This window comes from Dendrobates tinctorius, unplaced genomic scaffold (genome assembly GCF_039654945.1).
Source record: "Dendrobates tinctorius isolate UK_male_01 unplaced genomic scaffold, ASM3965494v1 ptg000064l, whole genome shotgun sequence".
NCBI lineage: Eukaryota > Metazoa > Chordata > Amphibia > Anura > Dendrobatidae > Dendrobates > Dendrobates tinctorius.
In genome coordinates this window covers 12,004,433-12,032,306 of record NW_027361732.1, presented here as the reverse complement: position 1 = coordinate 12,032,306, position 27,874 = coordinate 12,004,433, and the positions used below count along the sequence as shown (strand labels likewise).

The window sequence follows — 27,874 nt, the reverse complement described above, 5'->3', positions numbered from 1 at the left end:
CTGCTGCAGTAGTATCAGAATGCGATAGATGCTACGGCGCAGGCGCTTTCATGAAGATAATTCCCCCCCCACACATTACTATAAGACTAAATCATAAATGCATATAAAGTATTGTATCATGCACAGGTGCCGCCACCATTTTGGTAAGTGTTTTTTTTTTTAACCACTCAATTTTTAATGCAGTATGTAACATAAGAGGCAGGTCAGTGAGGGATCAGTGACCTATCAGAAGCCATCATTATGAATATCTAATGAGAGCACCACATGAAGACCCCCCCACAGGCCACCCCGAAGCACGAGCATATCATTAACTGAAAATAAAGATTAAACAACAACCACAAGACGGATTTCATCAACAAAGGTATCATTTTAATCAGTATAATGGCGCCGACCTGACACTGTCTGTAGGTTACTGACCACAATCCTGTTGAAAGATTCCCTTTAAATAAGAGGTAATTTTCTTATCACATATTCCATTTAAATGTACTTCTTACGCTAATGTCATATCACAAAATATCAAATGAAGAGGGGAAAATTAACTAGATTTTAAATCCATGTCCTCAAAATAAGAAGTAATTCATTCTAAGTGGAGGCAACACGAATTTCCATGTTGTGGAAAAATTTAGCACAGAAAGTGACATGTGGTGCAGATTTTAAATTGGCAGCGTGTCAATTTATATTGTGGATTTCACCTATTAGGTGAAAAGTAATGCAAAATCACATGCAATACATTTACCCTGTGAGAGCATTTACTGTAACATTTATTTAACATTTTAAAATACGGTACTCAACTTTACGGTTTATTGACACGGTATTTCTCGTCATGATCTTTAAAGCGGATTCTGCTCCAAAGACCGGTACTCCAGAGAATGATGCCTATTAGCAAAACGATGACTAACAATCCCAAGCAAAGGTGTAATATTAGATGTACAAAGATGGCAGACAAACCACTGACCCCCGGTGATTACGCTACAGGGGAGCAAATGGTAATGAGAATCCCTCTGTTTAGCCTATTAGATGCAGAGATCCCGATAGACAGCAGCATCTAAGGGGTTAACTGGTCAGTTACTTCCTGCCAGCCATATTTCTTCTATTCTTTTGTAGTAAACTACCTTGTAGTCCTTTATGTAAATGGCTTCCACCTGTTTCTTAGTTGTGGGGGCTCCTTTGGTGGTCATATTAATCTGCAGAACTTCACAGACGTGAGCAGCTCAAATCAGCATCATAGCGTTAGTGCAAAACAGAAGAATCATGGAGCAGTACCTGCCTTCATGGATCCACAGAATATAGAGGTCTGCAGGTTTCGGAGGTCTGACGTATAACAGGATCTGCATAACGTACATATTACAGCAAAAAAGTGCTTTATATTAGGAGAATGGGCTGTTTATATATAAACTGTTCATAAATGTGTGTATATATATATATATATATATATATATATATATATATATATATATATATATATATATATATATATATATATAAATAATTGTCACACTGCAATTGTACAGCGTCTGTCACACATCCCGACAATTGCTTTCGCTATACATGGTATGTCTGTGCATTTTCAATGTGCACCATTGTTCCAATACAATGGTATTATCTCCATAACACTGCATTGTTAATTTTACTTTAGGACAGCCAAAAAGTATATTTTAACAGTATGTCAAAATGAAATACTAGGAGCGTCGATAAAATGACAGTAAAATAAATGTAAATTTAGATTGCTGTCACAAGTGGCTGCCTGGCTCTGTGAAGATGTGACGTTGCGGGAGCATTTTCCATAGCAACTTTGTCTCTTATTGCATTAAAAATTGCTTCTGTGTCCTAAAAGCCTGTTAAGAAAAAGGGATTACATCAATCCTCCTATGTAATGATCCTACATAAAACCTTATCAGTCTGAAAACATAACAAAATGTAATCTATATAATAGCATTGGCGCTGCAGGCTTACAACACTGGATCCGGCTACCTCCCAACCTCAATGGAATGGGAATGATCAGACTCTCACTGCTATTCTTCTCAATTGCCTCATTGCAAGAGTAATTTTAGTAATATGTGAAATGAGCTCAGTGTATTATATATATGCTGCCTTATCACATATTATCTGCACTATGACTCTGAAAAGTAATTACATGACTGCATACAGTTCATCTAATGCCATTGTGACACTAACGTGGCGGTGACGTATTGCAGAGCTAAATTAATACCCCGGTTTCATCAAATAATCAAATACAAAGGCCTTGCAAGGGCGAGCAATGTATCAGCGCCTGGTAAGATACTCAGTGACACCGTTATAATCATCTCCTTTAAGTTTACGATATTTGATGAGGCAGCGCAAAAGGACAAATTTAAAAAAGGGAAATTAAACAGTTTTAATCTCTACAACTTTATATACCAAGTAAATGACACTTTCCTGAAATTACATGCCTTTTACTAAGTATTGTATTATTTATTATTAGATCAAGCAAAGTATAACTAGACCGTTATTTCCGAGACCAAATGCTCAGCTCAATAGAATAATAAATAGCCTATCCTTCATCTGTGACATTAAATGGGTATACCCAGCTCATAGATTTATGGCATATCCCTAGGGTGCACCATAAATATATGACAGATGTTGGTCCCACCATTTAGACCCACTTATGTCAAGACTGAGTAATTGGATCTGGTTGGACGTTCTATACGAATGAATAGCCATGCATCTGCACGACGGGGTCTTGTTCTCAACATAGATGCAAGACAAATCAGTGGGCCCTTTATCTATCATACACTTATGGTATGGAGTGGGGATATGTCAAAAATATACGAGATGGGCATGCCGGTTTACCAGAAAAGAGTCCGCCCAGCTCTAATAAATATATATATTCTTTATTTTAGGTCAGTCTTTTAAAAGGAGCTTAAATTCTCTATCATGAAAATGGGGCCCTGTTGTGCTCCCGGTTTAGGAACAAATTGGTCTGAATTCTTATAGAAATGAATGGAAATTCTGAAGACCTCTCCACTGAAAGCAGTGACCAACAGGTGCAGGTCCCCGTTGTTGGACTCACGTCTACTATAAACATGCAGGTCCCATTGGTTGGACTCTCGTCTACTATGGATTTTCAAGAAATGTATGAGATGATTCCTTTAACTGCTTAAGTTACAGCCATTGAGCAAGCTTATTCAGTATCCAGACTTGATAAGAGGAAATATCCAGGTAGCGCCTTGCATGGACACTCCTCCTCAATTCTACTAAACAATGTACCCAATAACAATTGGAAGGCGTGATATGGGAGGCACATCATATGGCCCGAGAAGGACATGAGGAGAAAGGACAGACTAGTCAACATGCTCATTTGCTCATGTAATAACACAAGCTTGTAGGCAGAGAGGATACAACAAACATGACAAACTTTTACAGAACTGGAACAAAGTGTAGATTTGTGGAGGTAAACATTATACATAAAGATTTTGAAAGAACCTAAAATATTAATTTTAGGCTTGAAGTACGCTTTAAAAAAATTATCAAATGAGAATTTGTATGCAATTTGTACTTCTCCTCACCTGAATCTTCCACTCTGGCTTTCTTGCTGGGAACATCACAGCTGTCATCATCAGACATTTCCATTTCCTCTTCTCGTCGAATCCCCATTAGTTGCTCACTTTGTGCATTTCGTAATTCCTGTAAAGAAAGATAAAATACAGGCGCAAATAATACAATCAAACTTACACAGAAGTGTCATAGAAGTCATGATTTTATCAGTGCTTCATTGTCATAAGTATTGCGACGGCTCATCCTGGAAGTTTTGTTTAGCTGATTTCTCGTATTACAGCTACTCATCTATGAGCATTGCAAACAACTGCCACCACTAATGAGCTGGAAAAGAGCTGGTTAGCAGGACAACAACGTTTATGAAAAAAAGGAACAATAGGCCTGTGCACTTCCATGGTTCATGGACAAAAGGAAAACTGGAAAAGTTCTAATGTTAAAGTAGGGATTGTACCAAAAAACCTTTCTCGCAAACTGGTAACTTATTAAACATGAAATATTTGATCCCTGTTGGAAGACATACCCGCAACTTCCCCTCTAAAGGACGCCATTTCAAAACAAAAACTAATTTTTTTTTTTCCTATACATTAAAGGGAATCTGTCGGTAGGATGAACACTCCTAAGCTGTCTATATGGGCATGTAGGTCATAGGAAGTGGAATAAAATGACACCTTGATATCAGCGATCTGATGTCTTATTCCAGACAATTCCACATTGTTCCATTAAAGGAATGCTAACAGTGTAAATCAGGAGAGCAGACTGTCAGTCATTCCATGTCTCACACTGGTAACACCCACTTTCATGTAAAATAATCTCTGGAGGCAGATGCAGATCAGTGTCCGGCCCATAGATTTTACAGGCTGATTTACATATTAAGAAAAACATGGATTTCTCTGGAGTAAAACATCGGATCGTTGATGTCAAGGTATCATTTTATTCAGCTTTCTATGACCTTTATGGCCATATAGAAGGCTTAGGAGGGTAGATCCTACTGACAGATTCCCTTTAAACAACCCCTTTTAATTCACCTATTAGCTTGTATAAAATGAAGTCGAAATGTGATATCTAATATGACTGTCTAGGAATAATCTGTGTCAATTACTATCTAAAAACAATACCTTGCAACTAAAACGAAAACCGTTAATACCCTTCAAAAAGACTCTATTCTGTCAAAGTGAAAATCAAGTTCACATGAAGTTGTCAAAGCAGTCTCCTGATAGTGATATACCTTTAATGAATTGCCTTAGCTTTTCAGAGAAGTATCACTGCTTTATACAGATGCAAGAAGACACATGAAGTGGACTGTGAGGAACGCTGTCCATAAAGTAAAGCAATGGGGCAGACGTAATGCAGTGGCTTCTCTTTAGAAGATGCGGAGAAACAGAAAGCTGATACCATCTCATTTGCTCCTAATAATGCTGCCAGGTTTAATGTAGGAATGCAGCATACAGCTTTTCACCTTGTTGACATCTAATTTTTCTACTGACAAAGGGTTCATTCGCCGGAGAGACTTGCAGTTTGGCATCTTTTAAGTCACGTGAGGAGAATACACAATACGCTCCACATATAGCTTTCATTATGTGACAAATGTCACAGCAATTCCCATGAAAAATGCAGAAGGTGCTCCCACAGGACGTATTCCTGTTATTCAGTGAACACTGCAAGAGAAGGCTCTAATGAATGTTCAAAGGCCTATTAAATGGCATCTTGAGGCACAGTGGCCTGAAGCCTTAGTCTTCCTAAAATAAATGTAGCAAATGGAATTTTCCTGAAATATCAGCTCGTCTTATTTGCTGAATTCCCTTCAAAAGAAAATTGAGGTTTAATAATTGATAACTGAATAGAAGGTTGTATGCAAAGCCGGAATCAAAAAGATAAAAATACCATTGTGATTTCAGGCACATATTTTCTTTATCTCGGTTTGACAATACGGTCAATAAAAAAAGTAGGTTTCTTACCATTTCAACGGGAAATGCACTAAAAACAACCATGACTTTAGGCAATTTATATACCGTATATATTTTTTATTTGAATTACTATCTCATGTTGATGTCCTTAAGGATTCAATGTATAATTGATCATTCAGAAATTCATGTCTGAGGGCTCCTCAATGTGATATGAGAGAAAAATTTTACAGTGCTCTTCTCCCCCCACCAAGAAGACAAAAAAAGAAAGACAAAGGAACATCTTATAGATGAAATGGCTAAAGGGTAATACATTGGGCCCATTCTACAGCTCCTTGTGTGGAGCTATGAATATATATATTGTTTAACTTTAGGATGGTGTAATGTTAGAGTATGAACTGCTATGAGAAATCTGAAGCATTTTACTCCCTTCACTCGGGAAGCTTTTTCGTATTTGCCTTATTCCAACAGACATAATTTATTAATTTTTCTGTCAACGCACAGATTTGAGGGCTTGATTTTATGTGGCACAAGTTGTATTTTGAGTGACGCCATTCAATTTAGCATATAATGTACTGATGAACAGGGAAAAAGTAATACGTGGGATGAAATGGTGAAAAAAAAAAAATGAAAATGTAATTTCGCCATGTTTATGGCATTTCTCTCTCATGCCATTCATCGAATGGTAAAAATGACTTGAAAAAATGTTTTTCCAGGTCTATACGATTACAATGATAAATATGCATCCTTTTTTAATAATGTAAAAGGGGCTGTCTCAAGAACAAAGTACATTTTATCGTATATATTCAAGTATAAGCCGACCCGAGTATAAGCCGAGGCACCTAATTTTGCCACGGAAAACTGTGTAAGCTTATTGACTCACGTATAAGCCAGGTATATATTGAACCCTCATCCCTGTCCTGGTATGTGTGGCTCCCCCTGTTGCATGCATGGCTCCCCCATCAAATGCATCGCTCCTCCGTTCTCCCCCTGTTGTATACATGGTTTAGCTCGGCTCCCCCCGCCCTCCCCTTCCCGTCATACTCTCCCACGCCTGGCGCGATCGCTGCAAGTCCTCCCCGCATCTCTCTGTTGTCCTGGCGAGGCAGCTTCTTCCTGTGTTCAGCGGTAACGTGGTACCGCTCATTAAGTAATGAATATGCGCTCCACGCCTATGGAGGTGGAGCCGCGTGCATATTCATTACTTTAATGAGCGGTACCACGTGACCGCTTAACACAGGAAGAGTTGCCAGCGCCAGGACAACAGAGAGATGCAGGGAGGACTTGCAGCGATCGCGCGAGGAGTGTGTGAGTATGATGTGACAGCCGCCATCTCCTGCCGCTCCCCCTCCCCCACCGACCCCCTGGGACAATGACTCGTGTATAAGCCAAGGGGGGGCATTTTCAGCACAAACAATGTGCCGAAAATCTCAGCTTATACACGAGTATATACGGTAGTTAACGGATCTTAGAAATAAAATAAGAGCCACAATTGGATGTGTTAAAAAATGTTCCTGTCCCGAGATAATCTCATATATGTGCTGTTAATGGTTGTGTCCAACCATGAAGGAACACGTCAAATATACCACAGCTTCTGGGCAGGGGAGAAAGCAAAAAAGGATACAGACATTACAGGAAAGGATCACAGCTGATTCTTTCTGTGAGGTAAAACAAGTGTTTAAACAGGCAGGGAAATGTTTTTCCTTACAGAAAGACCCAGCTGTGATCCACTGCTGTCCTGTCTGCATACTCTCTTTTGCTTCCTCCGCTTCCCAGGAGCTGTGATATAATCAGACCATGTTCCTGTATGGTCAGACACAACCATTACACAGTACACAGCAGGGGCACATTTATAAGATTATCTCAGCACAGGAACATTTTTTTTTCAACACATCCAATTGTGGATCCTATTTTTACTTCAAGATGTATTGATTAAAGTGTACTTTGCTTGTGGGACAACCCCTTTAACTGTTAAAAACATTTTTGAAGTTTGTGTATATATATATTGTGGAAGGTCGGCTCAATTAGCTGCTCCTCGAGTAGACACAGGCACACGTGGGGTTAAAGTCTCTGGGTGGTTTATTGTATCATAAACACAAAATGGTAAAAGAAAAGACAGTCTTTCTGGCTCAAAAGGAAATAAAAAGTTCATAAACAGCACTTCTGGGCCAACACATACAGAAGTTCTCACAGGAGCGTCAGCCTAGAGGCTTGCTTGCCTCTACACAACACAGACCAAAGGAAAAAACTGGCTGGACATTTATTGAGGTGGAGATATGGTGAGTAGGCTTTTCACCCATCTCTTACCTACTCACCTAAAAACCCGTCCATAACATGGCCGCTTAACTCCTTCAGCGCATATATATATATATATATATATATATATATATATATACACACACATACATACACTATATGTAACGAGTTGGCGCTTTCATTGATACAATCTTGAGGTACAGAAGATATTTTGAATGCTTTTTATTGTATTTTTTAGAGAAATGTGGTGACGGAAAAAATGGAATGCTGGAGTTTCAATTTTCTCTACTCTTTACGGTGTTTACCATATGGTTTAATTAACTTAATATTTTGATAGATGGACCTTTATGGACATGACGACACCAAATAGGTATGTTATTAATTTCTTAATTTTTAAAGGAGTGGAAAAAGGGTGGGTGATTCAAATGTTTATTTTATATTTTTAAACACAATTTTTTATTTTTTACCTTATTTTTCAGTTTCCTTGGGGTATAGTAACTATATACTGCAATACATTATATTACAGTGATTGCAAGATGGTAGTCACAGGGGCCTTCAGCAGACCCCGGCTGCGCCGAGCCCTCTCCACACTTGCGTACTCTGACTCGAATGTATAATTATGCCCATATGCTCCAAGACTGCTTAGTCTAAGTTTAAACCAACTATTAGTTGACATGTTAGGCCACTCAGCCCTTCCTCTAACCACCTTTGTTAGGCAAAAGTCAAAAAGTGTCTAAAACACATAACATATGGTGCAAGTCAGTGCCTGGTCTGGTATGGTGCATGGACAATTAAATAGGAGTTGAGGAGGAACCCCACTGATCAAGTGCAGGCACATACTGGAGACAGTAAATCCTTCAAGAAGAGAAATAATTGAATTCTAGGTCTGTTACAAAAAATATAAAAGAAAAAAGAAAAAATCACAAAGGTAAAATGTAAATACAATTCAACAAAATGAAAAGACGTACTTACTTGTTAAAATTCGGGTTCAAAGTTAAAGCAGTTGCTGAACAAGAAATGGAAACTGGGTGACCGTAAAAAGAAAAGCGTATAACGAAATACACTCAAATTTGTTAACGTGACGGCTAATTAAACCACATGCATTCACAGACATATGCAGATGAAACACTAGAGAAAAAGATACGTAATAACCATAACAAACATGCATAAAAAGTTGCTGGCTCACCAATGGATTGTGGGGCGAGGTACAATTAAAATATAACCAAAAAGCTCCTAAATTACAGTTTTTTGAGAAAAATTCAGAATAACAAATTATTAGAAGCTGTTGTTCGTTTGTAGAAGCTTTAGTACATCACAACACAGGGCAGGGCTAATATTAATGTGATGTCTCTCAGTCTCAATATTGGTAGTATTAGCAAAGTACAAATTACATTTTGATGATTTTAGTGTTTGAAGGACACCATTTTCGTTGCTTACTTTTTTTTTTTAATATTCTATGGCAAAAAAAGAAAATTAATCATTGATTTCATTTAAAAAAAGTATTAAAAATAGGCAAGAGTGCACCTTTAAGAATCTGCATATGTTTGTATTGTTATCATCCAGAAGTTTACCATAACATTATTGACTTTCGCATAAGCATCCGGTCTCAGGCATACAGTAAAAAGGCTTTATGGTGGTCTCACAAACCTGTTACTCCACAGAAGTTTAAGTTACTGGGTCTTCGTGTCATCACCCAACAGAAATAAGATATCTCATGTCATGACATTGTGCAGAGCATTAAACGCCTTAAACCCACCTTCATTTCCTACTGAACCAAACACTCCTCATTCACCCCAGAAATGTCCACTTAGTGGATGATGAAAGCGATGGATATAATGGTAACAAAGACACCCACCTCACAGTGCTTCCGCCAAATGTCAATATTCTTGCGCTGGGCTTTGGAGAAATGGTCCCATGCTTTTTGTCTGGAGGAAGCGTTGAAAACGGCCACAATCTGCTCAACTTCAGTGAACAAGGAAGTCAAACAAGACAAGCAATTTATGTTGTGGTCATTCCATAGAAGGCAAAATAAAGACGCATGCGGGTCCTATGGATCAAGCATCTAAACTTCACCCATAGTCACCCAAGCCATGTGTCTTTTGTACTTACATGGTCTTATTGTTGATACTGTGTCGCTCAAGCGTCCAATACTTTAATTTACATACACTTAAACACTTCACATCAAAATCTTCTAAACAGTGATTAGTTACAGAAGAAAGTCTCATTAATTAATAAGAGTCAAGTGTAGTGACATTCAATTAATCAGTACTTTCCATATTATAACGTTGACAGCATTTGCCCTCATTAGAAAAATTATTTCTTTAATTCTCTGCAGATATTGAACTAGAATGTGCTACTTTTTGAAAGTCTGATGTAATATAAGTGCCAAAATTTCTGTCTGACAAAATGCTTACAAGTCTTAAAAATTAGGGCTACCCTAGTTATTTAAAGCTTTCTATCACTTGGGCTCAAAGGTACAAATGTGCTACTTTTTAATGTCTAATGTGATGGACCGATCTCAATCTCAACCACGCTCATCCTGAACCTATAGCTCTTTGCTCACACAAAATGCATGTAAGAATAAAATAAGATGCAAAAAGGACCATCAACAACAACACCTAGATATGTGCATATACCTTCCATAGCAGTTTAATCTTAAGGATGGAAAAAAAACTGAGTATATAATCAATGCTTTCTGACCTAGCTTAGGTAATAGGTAGACTAAACAACTGCTGTGAAGTCCAAATTTCAAAGTAATGTCCGCTTTTGTGACTCAACAGCCTACCACGCACCAAATTTGTATGTTATCAATTTGTTACTCCGAGTTCTCGGCGTTTGACGGCCTTCTAAAAAATTAGGTTCATCTGTGTGATCCTGAAACATGGCAGAAAACACAATGAGAAGGTTGTTTGACAATAAGGGGTGTAGTGGAGTAAGAACAGAGACAGGACAGTTCTGCAGTGAATCAGACCAATGGCTAGGTGAAGACAGAGTGCTATATACTCATCTAGGTGCCAGGTGTTCTCGTGCAACACCTTGGCAGAAAGCAACACTCGGTATTCTCCAGTAAAATCTGCTACATCTCAACAGAACTGAATAAGATGGATCTAGTAAAGGTCATCACGTATGGAATGGAATCAAAGCAAAAGAGAGGGGGAAATTTTGTGCATCATCCTCAAGTTGCTAAATTGCCATAATAACGACTGATAAAGGGAATCTGTCAGCAGGTTTATTGCATCTCATCTGAGAGCATCATAATGTAGGAAAAAAGAGACCCTGAATCCAACAATGTATCACTTAGTTTACTGGGTGCATCAGTTGTGACACAATCAGAGTTCGTAGGGCTCATTTATACTTCAGTGATATTTATCAGCATTTGTATGCCAATCCTACACAATTCTGCGGTATTGTCAAAGGTGGGAGAAGAGGGTTGCATTGACAATCCAACACAATGGGCAGCGCTTTGAACAAATTTTATAAGTGGTCATAAAGTTGTAAATAACTCATGAAAAAATTAAGCTATCTAAAAACCAAGCACACCATTGTTTTCTTTGTGAAATTCTCAATAAGTCTGATGTGTCACATGACCCTCTTCCCATTGGAAAAAATAAAGTTGGATCCAAAATGGCAGCCGTGGTCATCACCCTTCTTGAAAAGTTTCCCCCCTCCCATATACTAATGTGCCACAAACAGGAAGTTGATATCACCAACCATTCCCATTTTATTTAGGTGTATCCATATAAATGGCCCATCCTGTATATGGAAAAAAAACTCTATAAAGAAATATGATGCAGAATAAAGCTATTGTTGTGTGCAAAGTGATATGGCCATCGTTACTTTATTCACACTTCATATCACACATTTGTGTGCCGACATTCCTAATCCATAGTTATTGGTAGCGGGCCACACTTTTCAGTCTACTCAGGTTTAGCAGTAAAGGTCTGTTCACATTGGTCAACCTCTGCTCTTTTACAATGCAGTGTAATAATAGGTCAATGTGAACAATGGGTGTAAAAATAGAAAAAAAAAATTGACAATCTTCATTGATTCTCCGTCGGGTCCTCAGACCATCATAAAATCTTGCTGTGTAAACAGGACTTCTACTGACATAACACACATTCTCCACGTCTGCGGACACCCATCAGATGGATCTTTCCTTCTCTTCCCAGCATGGAAGATTATTTATTCCAATGGCAATAGGACTCATCTGAACAGATAACATCTGTCCAGAGCAGATAAATTGGTACATGTATGTTAAAAGGTAAAACAAATAAGCAAGCTCCAGAAAACCCTGTATGTTTAGATTTCTTGCTTAAAAAAATAGACATAAGGGCTCTATTTATAGTTACATTTAAAATGTAATTGTGGCTACAATCTAGAAACACTGCAGAACCGTGACCTACACGATAGCAGACATGTATGTTAATTCCCTCCAGGGCTGTCGAAAAAGAACAGCTGCATGAAGCAGACGGGCAAAGTCCTTGGTACACAGAACAGATTTCCCATTAACACAGGAACACGTACGACCATTTCTCTGAATGTGAATGGTATTTAAACTTTCCAATATGTTTTAACGTTTAAGTACTTAACTGAATAGACAATTAGCAATTTCCTGACTGGCAGAGACCTAATGAATCTCGCTGTAACATTTCTGAAGGACCGTGTGCACGCTATGCAGATGCTTCATTTGCTGCACCCAACAGACAGGCTGTGCTAGGTGGGAACTGAAGATCTAGGTATACGCAATGTGCTAATCATGTATTCAAAGGAGGCTCTTGTCTGGGAAATTGCAAGCAGTAAACCATCATCTAATGGGCACAAAATGATCATTTGCCTCCCAGAGAGGACATGTTTAGGAGACTGCTTAACAGCATTATCAGAGCAGGATATTAAAACACAGCAAATAATTTAGCAGTGTTTGACCCCTGAAACATGATGTATTTCCGTAATTTATTTCTATGTCATATGCAGTTCAAGCCATCAGCTTCGACTGGAGAGATGCTTATGATCTTTCTGGGGAACAGAAATGGTCTGAATTTACATTTTTTATTTAAGTCTTAATACTTTTATAAAGCAATTTGTAGCATATAAAAGACCAAGGGATGACCTTGGTTTATATACACAGAAATGTTACCAGTCAGGATAAGGCGGGCGTGCTGCTAGTGGACTACCTTCAAAAGAGTTCCACCATCAATGCAAGGTATTACATTGAACTTCTGGACCAACTGAAGGCAGCTCTGAAGGCCAAAAGGCGCAGCAAACTGTCCAATGGAATCTTGTTCCTGCAAGACAACGCCTCCGCTCACACTGCACAAGCGACCAAGGCAAAACTGGTGGAGTGGGGCTTCCAGCTAGTTGACCACCCACCTTATTCACCACCAGATCTAGTTCCCTCTGACTATCATCTGTTTCCAAACCTGAAGAAACACCTTAAGGGTACCAAATTTCACACAATTTCAGATTTCATGGCTGTTACGGATGTCTGGTTTGAGGCACAACCGAAATCCTTCTTTTTGCAAGGCTTACAGAACTTTGAATACCGATGTAAGAAGTGTGTTGACATCAGTGGAGAGTATGTGGAATAAATGTAAAATTTCATCATCCAATCTCGTTTCTTTCTGGGTAAAATCAAAGACTTATCAGCAGCCCCTCTTATTGGCCATAATTTGAGTTATAGGGTATGATATAGGCCGATATATTTTGCGATCTATAATGCTATCTCAACATTTAGTGGACAGCAATTCTGATAATTGAGTGTGTTTGTACATGTTGAGTAAATTACAAACCAAGCTGTCAAGCTTTAATTTTATTGACAGATAGGAAATTATTCATTTCCATTGCTTACCCAAGCTCTTAGAAAATATATTTCCTCAAAAAAAAAACCCAAAAACACCTTCTTTCATTTTTCAGGTTCATGTCATATTTAAAAAAAATATTTTTGGATGAAAGGTGCAGATAGAAAAGCACAAAATGTACAAATAATTTTGCCTCAGAAGGAAAATGTTGGTAGTAGGTGTGTAGCTTGGGGAGGACTGGCAGGACATGTGCCATCTAGGGAGTGTCTATAAAATACTCAGCCTTGAACAGGAAATTTTGACAGACAAGGAAAGCACATTGCAATTTTGGTCTGGAAGAAGGGATGACTAGCAAAAAATCTAGTTGGCGATTTACAATAAAATGATGGCCTTACACAGTCTATAGTTGATCAAAACAGATCATTTCAACTGAAATAATCAGTTAATGGATGAAATTTAAACACAAACTATCGCTTTACGATGTAGTCAACCAATTTCATGTCATTGTTTGAAAAGCAGTTGGACACGGTCAAAATTTTTAACCAATAGTCGCTAGTCCACAAACAGTATTGTCCTGTAAACAATGGGCCAAGAATGTTCCCAGAACATTACCAAAAAAGACTGCTTGCCTTTCACCCAGTGACCATGTATAGGCGCCAATTTATTTACCAGCTGAGCATGTTTAACAATTACTCAACCATGAAGCTACTTCTATCCGATGTGTATAGCCTCCTTAAAATGATTGTCTGGCATATGACATTGATGATATACACTAAAGGGCCTGTCACACTAAGCGATATCGCTAGCAATATCGCTATAACGTCACTGGTTTTTGTGACGTAGCAGCGATATTGCTAGCGATATCGCTATGTGTGATACTTACCTCCGACCGGCTCCCCAGCTGATTATCGCTGATCGTGCGAGAATGTCCTGGACCGTTTCTCGTCGTCAGCTTCCAGCTGGGCTTCCTATGGCGCCGACGAGCGACGCGTGGACGCAGGAGGGAGGACGTCCGGATCGGCGCATCTGACAGGTAAGTAGCGACCCCCGACCGCTGCTATGTCGCTGGTGAGATCTGCCTGTGTGGCAGCTCACTAGCGACCACTTAGCGATGCACCAGCGATCCTGAACGCGTCATATCGCTGGTCGGGATCGCTGGTGCATCGCTAAGTGTGACAGTACCTTAATAATTGATTATCAATATCAGATCAGTGGGGGTTCAGCACCCGGTATTGGAATAACAGCTGATCTGTAGTACCTGGCAGTGGCTGCTACGCATTAAACAGAGCTGTGCTGTTCACAATAAAAGCTAATTGGGTCCTGGTTTTGAACTCCCACCAATTTGAGAATCCTGTCCTTAAATTTGTATGCCTAGGCAATCCCTTCAAAGCCTGTCCTGAAGACTGATAAATCAATGTTATAGCCTGTTATTGACCCCTCAATATAGCCTTATCTATTTTTATGACCCTGCTGAGGCAGTTTACTTCAGAAGAGTAAATGCATTTTTTCCTCAAAGTACAATTCAGAATGAGCAGAACAGCCTGTCTCCAGGGCGAGGCTCAAAATATCTAAATATTATTTTCCAGAACAGACAAGGCAAACGGAGAGATGAATAATTTGATTCTGGCATTAATGCAAATTCCTCAGACTTTGAGATTGATGGTTTCGGGTCATTTTTACACAGCATCATTTCCCTGCCTTTAATCAGGATTCTTTGTAGAACAAACATGTAAGATTAAGTTGAAGGATCCTTTGGCTTAATTATGGAACTACTACTCCAGAGAAGGAGCTGATAGTATCTTTTATTTCGTCAGTCACAATTTATCAAAACGTTTACTGATCACTGTGCCCATGAAAAACATATATGCTATAGTGTGATAAGGCAGCATTTTGAACAATTGGCGGGAATTATTATTATTTTTTTTTTTACTTTACCGTGGTTCTTACAAAACTCAATTAGGTCTCTTTCTGTAAGAAAGCTACCTAACATGGACAGCAGGTAACATCAATGCCTGTGTATGTGCAAGAAAAATAAATCAAATACATTGTAGCAACATTATATTAAGAATTGCTCAGGTTATATTAATGCAAAAAGAAAAAAAAAAGAAAAGAAAAAAAGACCCTAAATCCAGTGGTAGACGTTATAGCCCAATGCAGATCCTATTAAGGGATCAGAATAGCTCTAATGGGGAATGGACAACACTTTTTGCAATGAGTGTTGAAATTGTTAAAAAAAAGCGAGAAGTACTCTGGATGCTCTGCAGACTTTCTGCCAGAAGTTTTGTAAGTGTTAATTTGCTTAAAAAATATGAAATCAAGGAAATTTCTAATTCGTAAATAGTCTTCATTATTATTTTTTTACCATTTTACTGCTGGTGATATCGGCAAGTCCTGCATCCAGCTGAGTGCACTGCAAAAATAAATGTTGCAAATCCTGCTGATGGTTCTACACAGATTTCCAGTGTGGAAACAGAAGAAAACATATATAGCCTTCCAAGAGGACATAAACAGAGGGAGTGAGATCATGTGCAGGATAGAGGCTGTGCTGATGTATGAGCTAATGAAGACATCAGCACCCTTCATACACAAAGATCTCACACCCAGCCTACATTACTGAAAAAGACATTCACATAAGAAAAAAAAATCTGCAACTTGGACTAGGCTGCAAACTGCACATAGCGGTCAGAAACGAGCAAGACATGATGATTACAGACTGAAATGTTATTCAATTTTACTAACTAAAAGGTAACCACTAACAATTTTTCATGTCAAAAGTAGCCATAGCCTTTAATAGAAACCTTTACCAAACCTTAACACTCATGGTATTGAAACTAATCTCTATTCCCACTACTTTTTTACTGAGAAGTTGAACTAAGGCACATAAGGTGGTCATACTCATCGAAAGTTGGTCAAGACAAAATTCCTATAAAAACAATAGACTGTCAGGAAAAATTTAAAAGCGAACGATCATTTTAGCTGACTGATGACAGCCATTGCTTGTACAGAAGTAAGTTCTGTTTAAAATATTTGATCAATAGCTTCTTGTCCACAAATAATCTATTAGGGAAGGATACCCAAAACATCATCAGAACGTTCTCACGCAGCGTGTTCTGCTTTCACCTCGGTGTTTTGATCACCCGTTATTGCATTTTATTGCAAATGTTGTGGCAAGTAGAAAAACGTTATTCTGGCGTTTTGATTTTCTTCTTGTTACGCCATTTACCGAACAAATTAAATCTTTTCATATATTGATAGATCGGGCGATTCTGAATGCGGCGATACCAAATATCTGTAATATTTTTTTATCATTGCTTTATTTTGAATAGGGCAAAAGTGGGGGTAATTTGAACTTTTATTTTTTTATATTTTAAAATGTATTTTTTTAAACTTTTTACTGGCCTCAATAGCCTTTATAAGAGACTAGAAGCTGCGATCATCCAATCGCCTGCGCTACACATAGAAGGGCTTCAGTACTGCTATGTGTAGCTAAAATGCTCATCTGCTATGAGGGCTGGCCACAGGATATCCCTCATAGCAATCCAGCAATGACAACTTCAGGGGTCTCCTGCAGACCGCGGGTTGTCATGCAGACCCATCGGCAACCCGCGGTCAAGTGACACAGGCACCGATGGGAGGAGCTAATGACGCGCTTCCGTCGCAATCATAATAAAAGCCGCTCCAAGAGATTGACAGCGGCATTTAACATGTTAATAGTCACTGGTGGATCACAATTCCATCCGCGGCTGTTAGGGGCACATGTCAGCTGAATAAATCAGCTGACACGTGCAAGTAAAGTTGGGAACCCATCGCCATAGCCAGCATCAAACAGGGGGAAATGACCTACAACATACCTATACATCATAGCTCGTAAAAAGGGTTAAAGACATTGTCCACTACTAGGAGAACCACCTCTCATACCCTATGCTTGGCCCCGATAAAATAAAAAAATTATGCTCACTTCCCGTGACAGAGCCGTTCCAACGTTGTCAGCACTCATGTTAAGGCCCCGTCACACTAAGCGATATCGCTATAACGTCACTGGTTTTGTGACGCAGCAGTGATATTGCTAGCGATATCGCTAGGTGTGATACTTACCTCCGACCAGCTCCCCCGCTGATTATCGCTGATTGCGCGAGAACGGCCTGGGCCGTTTCTCGTCGTCAGCTTCCTGCTGGGCTTCCTGTTGTGGAGACGAGCGACGCGTGGACGCGGGAGGGAGGACGTCTTCATCACCTCGTCTGACAGGTGAGTAGCGATCGCCGACCGCTGCTATGTCGCTGGTGAGATCTGCCTGTTTGGCAGCTCACTAGCGACCACTTAGCGATGCACCAGCGATCCTAACCGGGTCATATCGTTGTCGGGATCGCTGGTGCATTGCTAAGGGTGATGGTACCTTTACTGGGGCTCCTCTGCAGTTGTTAAGACGCGTGAGCCTGGTGCCCAATCAGTGCCAGCATCACTGGCCCCACCTTCAGACAAATCGAACACGAAGAGGAAGTCAGGGTTACAGCTGCTTGCTCATTTCCTTTTGATGTTGTTTGTCCGAAGGCGGGTCCAGTGATGTCAGGTCTGATTGGGCGCCAGGCTCACGTGTCAAAACAACCACACGTGAGCTGGAACGGAGCCACCATGGGAGGGGAGTATAAGATTTTTAACTTCATCAGCGCCAAATATTTAGATCAAGAAGGGATTGTCCTAGTAGTGGACAACCTCTTTAATTTCCATAGCGCTTCACAGACATCATTATCATCACTGTCCCCATTAGGGCTCACTCAATCTAAATTCTTTGAAGCGTGGAAAGAATCCCAAGGAAATCCTGGGATAACATAGAAACTTCTTGCAGATGTTGTCCTTGATGGGATTTAACCCCTTCACGACTATGACAATTTCCGTTTTTGTTTTTTCCTCCCCTTCTTCCCTGAGCCATAATTCTTTTATTTTTCTGACCACATAGACATATGAGGGCTTTTTTTTTTTTTTAAATGAGTAGTACTTTTGAATTACACCATTCATTTTACCACAGTGTGCTGGAAAACAGGAAAAATTTAATTTTGGTGTTCTTGATTTTTTTTTTTTTTTGTTTATGGTGTTTACTGATCAGGTTAATTATTTTTATATTTTGATAGATCTGACTTTTCTGAAGGCAGACGTGTATTTTTTTAAATATTTTTAATGGGGGTTAAAAGGAAGAAGTTTGAACTTATGGTCTTTTTTTCGTATTTTTCAAAACATTTTTTAATTTACTTTTCTCTGTTCTTGTTAGACCCCTTAGGGTTTTGAAGATGCGATCGTCTGATCGCTTGTGCTATATATAGCTGGATATAGTAATAATCACAGTCTCCTTTGAAGCCCGGCCACAGGCAGGGTTTCAAAGGAGCACCATAATGATAAGCATGGAGGTCTTCAGCATACCCCCCCAGCTGTCATAAAAACCCATCGGTGACCCGTGATCACGTCTCGGCGTGTGTTAAATGTCGATGTCAGAATTGGACAGTGGCACTTAACGGGTTAACAATCGGGACTTCCGTTTGCGATTGTTTAGAGGCACGTCCTGGCTGTAATACACAGCTGTGATCTGCCGGGTATGCTCCATACACCTACTTCCAACTTGTGCTGTACATGTACGTGAACAGGTTAAAACCAAGACCCCAGCACTGCAAGGCTACAGTGCTTGCTGGGTATGCTCCATACACCTACTTCCAACTTGTGCATGAACAGGTTAAAACCAAGACCCCAGCACTGCAAGGCTACAGTGCTAACCACTGAGCCATCATGCTACCCCCTGCTGTACACTACAATGAAAGAATTCATACTGTAGATGCTTCCAAGTCTCTACGCAGCTTACATGTGCTCCCAAGAGACTCACCTCACATTGCTGAATGCCCTAACCTTTTACAACCACTTTTAACATTTCTAGGAAAGCATAATAAATGTATATTAGCTAGACATGGATTTGTAGACATCCCAAGACAATGGTGTATTTGCATGAAGTGTCCCAGCTGGAACATTTTTATGCCGATTTCCCACAGCCCTCAAATTACTGGGATGAAGCCAAATCAGTCTCCTGGACATTTATGTTATTGTTAAACCATTAAAAGCCTGCTGTACTTTGCAATGACACCTACAGCTTTCAGGAAGCTATCATAACATATAACGATTCGCTTGGACCCCTATTGTTTTATGGGTTTTATTTTGTGGCGTTCATGCTATTTGCAATGTTGGGGACTTTTCATGCAGTATGTTTCTGTATCACCTTCTCAGCGTACACTCTAAAAATGACTCTGACTACAACTCAACACATCATAGTGTTTAATGGTCATACACAACAGCCAAAAAGTTCAATCCAACTTAATTGTATAACACTAAGAGACCTAATACGATACTGCACCACAATCTGAAGAAGCCAAGCCTAATTTGTTCTGATGCCTAAGCTCATTTTCTACAAAGCGATACTGCAATGTGATATATATCGTCTACTTCAGAGAGAGACTTATAAATCAATAGAACCCTCAAACTACTTTATACCGCCAGTCAGATGCTTTTTAGTCTTATTAATGTAAAAGCAGAGCATCTAAAAGCTTGTTCCAGAAATTGCATTCACAGCATTATTATATTGATCTAACGTCAGCTGGGAAATTAAAACTCTGCTATTAGAACGTTCAAGGCCATGTGAATGGAGTTCATCAGATCTTTACCTTTTTGAGAGACAGTACGCAAACAATTACTAAAATTCACAAGGAAAAAAAAATCCATACTAAAAACAATGGTAAGCTTTTAAGTACATGAATTGTTTTTAATTCTTATGTGTCGGAACAAAAATCTAACACCCTAGCTATCAATCTATTTCACTCTGATTTCATTTTTCGGATGTAAAGTTAAATGCTTTTTCCCGATCTTCTAAAACATCTCATCTTGTTGGTATGGGTGTTAAAGCCATTGCATGGACACTTGAATCGAGACTTTAAAACTATGGGTTTCATTGTGCTCTACTATATATCACTATGTAGGAACTTTCCCTATAAATGGACCTAACAAATGCTTGAGCTGTTTTGGATGTTATACCAAGAAGTTTAGTGAAAGTAATGTACATCATTTGAATGTCACTCGGTTAAGACTCTTAAAAACCATGACTTACCTTAAGTCAGTCGTCCATCTTGACGTGGGCCCAAGTTAATTACAATTACTTACCCCAAAATTTAGAAAACAAATAAGGTACTTACATTGAGTTAGAACTCCAAGGAGCTCAGTTTTATAGATTTCCTTGGCCTCTTCCATTTTGTCCTCATGTGCTGCCTTCTCATTCATCAATCGTCGAACGTGACTGTTCGCTGACTGGACCATGGAGTAGAACTGATTTGCTGTCCTTCGATTCACTTCTCCTCTCTCTATCCACGTTAGGAGAACAGAAATGGCTTCTGTGAATTTATTGTCATCTGGAAAAGAAAGAAATGCATACATTCTTGACCAAAGTGTGAATGAGTCCTCCTTCTACTCACTAGATCTTGTTCACAACAAATTGAAAGAATTGTAGGCTTGAATGAATGAAAATATCTACAATCTGAAGTTTTTTGTGTGATCTAAGCGCCGTTCATATGTATATTATTTATATTCGCATGTTAATTAGATACTGGTAGCAGTGTTGGGACCAAGAGGAGGACACCCAAGGAGTGGTGGCCAGGTTAAGGCTACAGCGGATAATGCTACTCGGCAAACTTTTTTATGTACAACCCTGCATTGTTCAGCATTTGATTCGCTTTCCTGAATTAAAGGGATTTTCCACCCCTTTTTGAAAACAGGCCAATGGGATGGTATCATTATAGAGTAAAGAAATAATATCCCTTCAAAACTTTACCTCTCCAGTGGATGATACCCCGTATTTTTAATTGTCTGACCAAGAGGTTGCTGATCAGCTGCAAGGTCACAAGACTAATCAAGAAAATATGAAGTGATGACGTCCCACAGGAGTTTAAAAAAAAAAAAAAAAAAAAGGTAAGTAATACGTAAAAATTCCTTCCCTCTGGCCCTTTTCATATAGGGGTCCTTATCAGGCGCTGCCTTAGGCATTGAGAGGAAAATCTTTTCTAGAAAGTCTTTTATACAAAGATATTTATTCCAGCGGCATATTGAAAATATAGGGATAAAAAAGTAATGTGGGACATCTGAAATCAGCCTGTAATTTGGACGAGTAATGTCTTAGGTGGACCTCAGAGTGCTGATTTTCATGAAATTATTACCGTACTTTTGCCTTATTTGCTAAAGAAATATGCATATCACAATGATTATTTATCATCATTATTTTTTCATAACTAACTTCAAGGACCGACATTTGTCTTTTCTGATGAATAGGAAGGTTCCCCAAATATTTTCTGCAAACTGTGCAGCTTTTTCCATGTATTTTTTTTATTGCTAAAGGGAAGTTGTCACCAGATTTTTACCACCTAATCTGAGAGCAACATAATGAAGAGACGGAGACCCAGATTCCAGCAATGAGTCACTTACTGAGCTTCTTGCTATAGTTTTAATAAAATTACAGGGCATTATCAGTAGAGGACTAGGAAACCTACTGCCATATTATCCTCTATATTCATGATCTCTGTATAACCCTGCCCCACACCACTGTGACAGCTTAATGCCTATGCACAGTGTTGGGTGGGTTATACGTATTAAACCATTCAGAGAACTGGTAGATCAGAAGAAGAGAAAATAGTGATTTTCTCAAAACCGCAGCTCAGATACATCGCTGGAATCAGACTCTGCCTGTGCTTCATTAGCTCTCTGATTATATAGTAAAAACCTGGTAACATATTCCTTTTAAAATAATGTAAAACAACTCTGAAAGAGAATAGTTTCAATTAACAAGTATATTTTATTCCAGCATTGTTTGTGACAAACAAGACATCAGAATTTCTTATACTCTACTTCTATGAAAAATTTTTGCCAAAGAATAAAATGAATTAAACATGTATACACAGTTTTACAAGAGCGATGGGATGCAACATTACAGTTTGATATACATGAAAAACATAATTGCAGTTTGTTCTTGGAATGCCCTTCAAAAGTGACTGTTACTTTTTGATAGAGATAAAAATATTTATTTCTCTCTTTTCTTATCATGGCACTGCTTTTGAGAACTAAATGCCTGAAACAATGCACTTAGAATGTAAATCTGAAAGCTGCTACTTTATCTGGCAAGTACATGGGTCTTCTAATTAATTCAACCTAAACTAGAAGACAACCCCTCTTTAAATTTCCTTGGGCTATAAAATCTAGTAAAAGCTTCCTTTTGGGAGTCACTAACCTTCTTAAACTAGGAGAAGTAGGAATCGCAATTACATGAAGACAAGCAATGTAACGTTAACATTTCTGATGACAATATTGTCAAATGAATGACCTGGGAAATTGGGGACATATGGGAGAATTAAGAAGATAGTCTTTATAGCATGGACATAAATGAAATGTGAGGGCCACTCAAATGTTATCCAAATATATACGTTTTGCAGAGATATCCATATCTCAGTATTGATCTGTTTAAAGTACTATACATATGCACACATACGTATTTTGTTCCAATGGTGAAAAAACTATTTTCTTCCAATTTACTGACAAATATTATAATAAATATAATAATTGAGGAGAAAAAAAGAAAAAACTTTTTTTTTTTTTATAAAATGGTGGTGCTTCTTATAATCCATGCGTCTTATTGCTTACCGGGGATGGTGGCTGTGGTGAAGCGGGGTCCCAGGGTCGCTGCTTGAGGAGGCAAGAGTGGAGCGTTGCTGCATGCTTGGATGAGGGGGTGTTCCATTGAGCGTCACTGCGGGTATTCGGTAGGGTGCGGGGGCTCTGCCGACATTTTGTGAAAGCCCAGAGTCCCCGCACTTACATGGTTTACTGTGCGGTGGACTACGGGAAAATGGCTGACGGGGTTGGTGCATGCGCAGATGGAGATCTCGGCACCAAGATCTCGGGAGATGAGATCTCAGCACCAAGACTCATATCTCCCTTCACATACTATGCCAGTGACTCTCACATATTCCCCTCTCTGCCCAAAGCCGCCGGAGGTTTGGGCACCTTCAGACACTAAGCAGGGAATTCGGGAGAGAGCATCCGCATTACCTTGTAACTTCCAAGGCCTATGGTCTATGTGGAAAGTGAAGTCTTGAACAGCCAAGAACCACCTAGTCACCCTGGTGTTCTTACCCTTCTTCTCTCTCAACCATCTCAGGAGGGACATGGTCTGACACTATCTTAAACCTACAACCTAGCAGGTAGTACTTCACAGTGTCTACAGCCCACTTTATATCCAAGCATTCTTTCTCAACTATAGTGTAGTTTTTCTCGCAAGCAGAGAGTTTTTGGCTCAGGTACAGGATGGGATGTTCTTCTCCATTTATTTCCTGTGACAGAATGGCTCCCAACCCAACCTCTGAAGCATTGGTCTGGACTACAAATTCTTTGCTGAAGTCTGGTGCAATCAGAACCGGGTGCTTACACAGAGCCTGCTTGAGTTCTTTAAACGCCATCTCTGTGTCAGGAGTACATTTCACCCTCGTCGACTTGGTGCCCAGAAGGAGGTCCATTAATGGTACGGCAATTATGGCAAAGTTCAGGATAAAACGCCGGTAATACCCCACAATCCCAAGAAACGCCCTCACTTGTTTCTTGGATAGTGGTTGCGGCCACTTCTGAATTGCCTCTATCTTATTCAGCTGGGGCTTGATCTCGCCTCTCCCGACGATGTAGCCCAAGTACCTGGTCTCCTCCTTCCCTATGGCGCACTTCTATGGATTTATAGTGAATCACGCTTTCCTCAATGCATCGAGAATCACCGGTAACTTTGGCAGGTGTGAGCTACAGTCAGGGCTAAAGATGATAATGTCATCCAAGTAGGCTGCAGCATATTTATTATGTGGAGCCAAGATTCGTTCCATCGCCCTCTGGAAGGTAGCTGGGGCCCCCTGCAGTCTGATGGGCATCCTGTTGTACTGGAAACAAACATCCGGTTTCGAGCATGCCATCTTCTCCTTGTCCCTCTGGGACATGGAGATCTGCCAGTACCCCTTCGTCAGGTAGAGGGTTGTGATGTACCTTGTGGGTTCCAAGCACTCATTGAGTTCATCCACACGGGGCATTGGATACTCATCAAAACATGACACCTCATTGAGCTTGCGGTAGTCATTAAAAAACCGCCATTCGCCATTGGGCTTCGGCACGAGGACGATGGGACTTGACCAGCCACTTATTGATTCCTCTATCACCCCGATGTATGGCATTCCCTTCACCTCCTTGAAGATCATCTTCCAGCGTGATTCCGGGATTCTGTAGGGTGTGAGGTTTACCCTGACATGTGGCTCCGTTAACACATCATGTTCCACGACCTGTGTGCGCCCTGGCAACTCCAAGAACAGGTCACAGCTCTTTACTACTCCAACATCACCAGTCTATTCCCATGGTTACGCAGGCTACAGGGTAGTCCTTGGAGTCTCTGTGTAAGTAGCGGACACCCACAAACTTGTGAGGGATTAACTGGTGGGGCAGTGCAGCGCTGATTAGGGTCACCAGACTTCCAGAGTCCAGTAGTCCCAGAACCATTAACCCATTGACGGACACGGGTGGGGACCTTCCCCGGGTTGACAGTCCACACTACAGGCATAATAAGAGCAGCGCCTGCCTAGGCTGCAGTCCATGGGTCCAGGGGACATATGACACCGGGCGGCTGTGTGTCTAAGAATGAGACACCACCAACGGACCACATCCTTCAGCACAGCCTTAGGGGACCCTTCAGCAGGATTGGGATGCCCCCAAGTTGCAGGTCTAGCCATGCTCTGTGGTGAGCCCACACCCTTTTGTGTAACCCAGTACGGGGAAGTATCAGGGTCTGGTTTCCCAAGGAATTTCTCCACAACCTAATATCTCTCAAAAAGGCCAACCAAGTCATCTGCATTCCACGGGTTGCCATGGGCAACTCAGGTCTGTATTGGCCTGGGGAGGGAGTGGACGAACCTGTCCATCACCACACGCTCAACAATTTGGACATAAGTGGAAGTCTCTGGCTGCAGCCACTTTTGAACCAGGTGTAACAGATCAAACATCTGGAAGCGTGGGGGTTTGTCGTCAGCATATTCCCAGCGGTGGACTCACTCAGTCCTTACAAACAGTCACTCCCAGGCATGCCAGAATTTCAGTTTTTAATTTTCCATACTTTGGCATCCTGGAGGGCTAAGTCGTAATACGCTTTTTGGGGTTCACCACTCAAATAGGGGGCCAGCACTTCTGCCCACTGTTCTGGTGGTAGCCTCTCACGCTCCACTACCCGCTCAAACACAGTCAAAAAGGCTTCAACATCATCCCCCGGGGCCATTTTCTTTAAGACTCATCTCATAGTTTTCCTGACGTATGCATCATCACCCGGAGACGGGGAGGAGACCGCCGGCCTTTCACGAACCGCCTCTGCGAAGGAGTGTCATTTGCCATGTTAGCGCCTCCTGCTGCTATAGCTGCTGCTGGTTTTGAAGCCGCTGTATAAGCAGCTTATTCGTCTCCAGCTGCAATGCTGGCCGCTGTTCACTTGCGAGCAGATGTTGCTGTTGTATCTGGACGAGATCCTTCACAAGCTCCTCAATGCTGCCGGATGTCTCATGCTGGATGGCGGATTTCAACCAGGACATGCAATTGTTCTCAGTCTCTAGGCGTGTTCCTGGAACGCTGCCCGCATCCGAAACGCCACGTGTGAGGGGTTGACACATTTGGCTGCTTCCTCAGGTAGACACAGGAACCGTTCTGGTATTATTTATATATATATAGCACAATTAATTCAATGGTGCTGTACATTAGATGGGGTTACATCAAAATACAAATATCACTTACAGTAAACAAAACTAACAATGACAGACTGATATAGATGGAAGAGGACTCTGCCCTTGCGGGCTTACATTCTACAGGATTATGGGGAAGGAGACAGTAGGTCGGGGGTTGCAGTATAGAATCACCTGCTGGTTTATTGTGGATAGCATAAACCTTGGCAGGGTTCAGCAGGGTTCAGCAAAATAAACAATTTTACATCACTGACCGCTGTAGGCGCAGTGACACGTATCTCCCTTCACATACTATGCCAGTGATGATTCTATAATGGACTCTAACTTCTACAGATGAGCTAAACGTGACTGTCTCAAAACTTCTGAATGCACATGACAATGTTTCAGTGTTTTTTGCACAACTTGATCCATAAATTGGCCAATAAATTTGGAGGTTCAATTAGAATTGGTATTTAAACAGTCCTCCTCATCATGTTGTTCACATTTTGAGATCATGAGACCAAGACGACAACTAACAATTAATCAACAGTACTTCGCTATTGCGAGGCTTCAAGCAGGATGTTCTCAAGACTGAAGTGCCCACTGAGTTTAGAGTGTCGCAGAGTGTCATCAGAAAGTTTCAACAGAGAGACTGGAAGAGTCATAGGAAGGCAGGCAAGTGGACGTCTTTTGGCCACATCCCACACTGATGTCCTCATCATTGTGAACAATGCCCTTTCGGATGATGAGTGCCATACAAATTCAGACACACTGACGAGAGGAGAGAGGCATCCAAGTGTCATGTCAGACAGGGGGGTTGGACCATGCTTTGAGCAGGGGGTTGGATCAGATGGCCCAGGAGATCCCTTCCAACTCTACGATTCTATGATTCATTCGAAGCAGTTTACATCAGAGTGGTTTGTGTGTTAGATGACCACACCACGAGGCACAGGTGTCATTGTTTTGCATGGGTCAGGGAGCATCTACGCTGAATGAGGGACCAGTGGGCCTCAGTGCTGTTCACGGATTAAATTCGATTCACACTGAGCAGAAATTATGACCACCAATGACGCTGGAGACTTCAAGGAGAGCGCTATGCATCAGCCACTGTTGTCACCAGACAAGCCTTTGTGGGTTTACAGTATAGGCAGGTGTGTCAAGTCAATACAGAACTGTTCTACAATTTGTGTATAATACAGTGAAAAACCCCTACTACTTGAATAAGATAATTAATCCAGTCATTGTGGCTTTGCATGAACAACACAGGCCTAATTTCATCTTCATGCTCCAGCTCATCGATGTCGCATCATTAGGAAATGGCTTCTAGAGACTGGGGACTCAATTGGAGTGGCCTACACTTTCTCCAGAGCGAAGTCCTATTGAAAATCAATGGGATCAGCTGAGTCGCCATGCAGATGCTCGTAACGCAGTACTCCACAAAATCAATGAACTTAGGGCTGCCTTTCAAAAAGAGTGGGATGCCTCAGCAGATAATAACAGCATGAGACATCGTTGTCAAGCTGTAATTGATGCAAGGCCACATGACAAGTTATTGAGACACTGACATTTTTTGGGGGTATACACCCCACTGTTG

The 27,874-nt window shown here is 40.5% G+C and overlaps 1 protein-coding gene and 1 long non-coding RNA gene across 9 annotated transcripts in view; one reads left to right on the top strand and one right to left on the bottom strand.

Moving 5' to 3' along the window:
* Positions 1-2,998, top strand: part of LOC141094475 (uncharacterized) — a 41,938-nt gene extending 38,940 nt beyond the window's left edge. The window contains exon 3 of the long non-coding RNA XR_012233083.1: positions 2,880-2,998. This is a non-coding gene — a long non-coding RNA (uncharacterized lncRNA). The remainder of the gene's footprint in view (positions 1-2,879) is intronic.
* The window catches only part of ENOX1 (ecto-NOX disulfide-thiol exchanger 1), an 835,160-nt gene that overhangs the window by 141,005 nt on the left and 666,281 nt on the right, over positions 1-27,874 (bottom strand). For all 8 annotated transcript variants that reach the window (XM_073580298.1, XM_073580302.1, XM_073580303.1 and 5 more), the window contains 3 exons: positions 20,707-20,919; positions 9,547-9,653; positions 3,546-3,663 (listed from right to left, as the gene is read on the bottom strand). In XM_073580298.1, the coding sequence (XP_073436399.1) occupies positions 3,546-3,663; positions 9,547-9,653; positions 20,707-20,919 (438 nt within the window). The remainder of the gene's footprint in view (positions 1-3,545; positions 3,664-9,546; positions 9,654-20,706; positions 20,920-27,874) is intronic.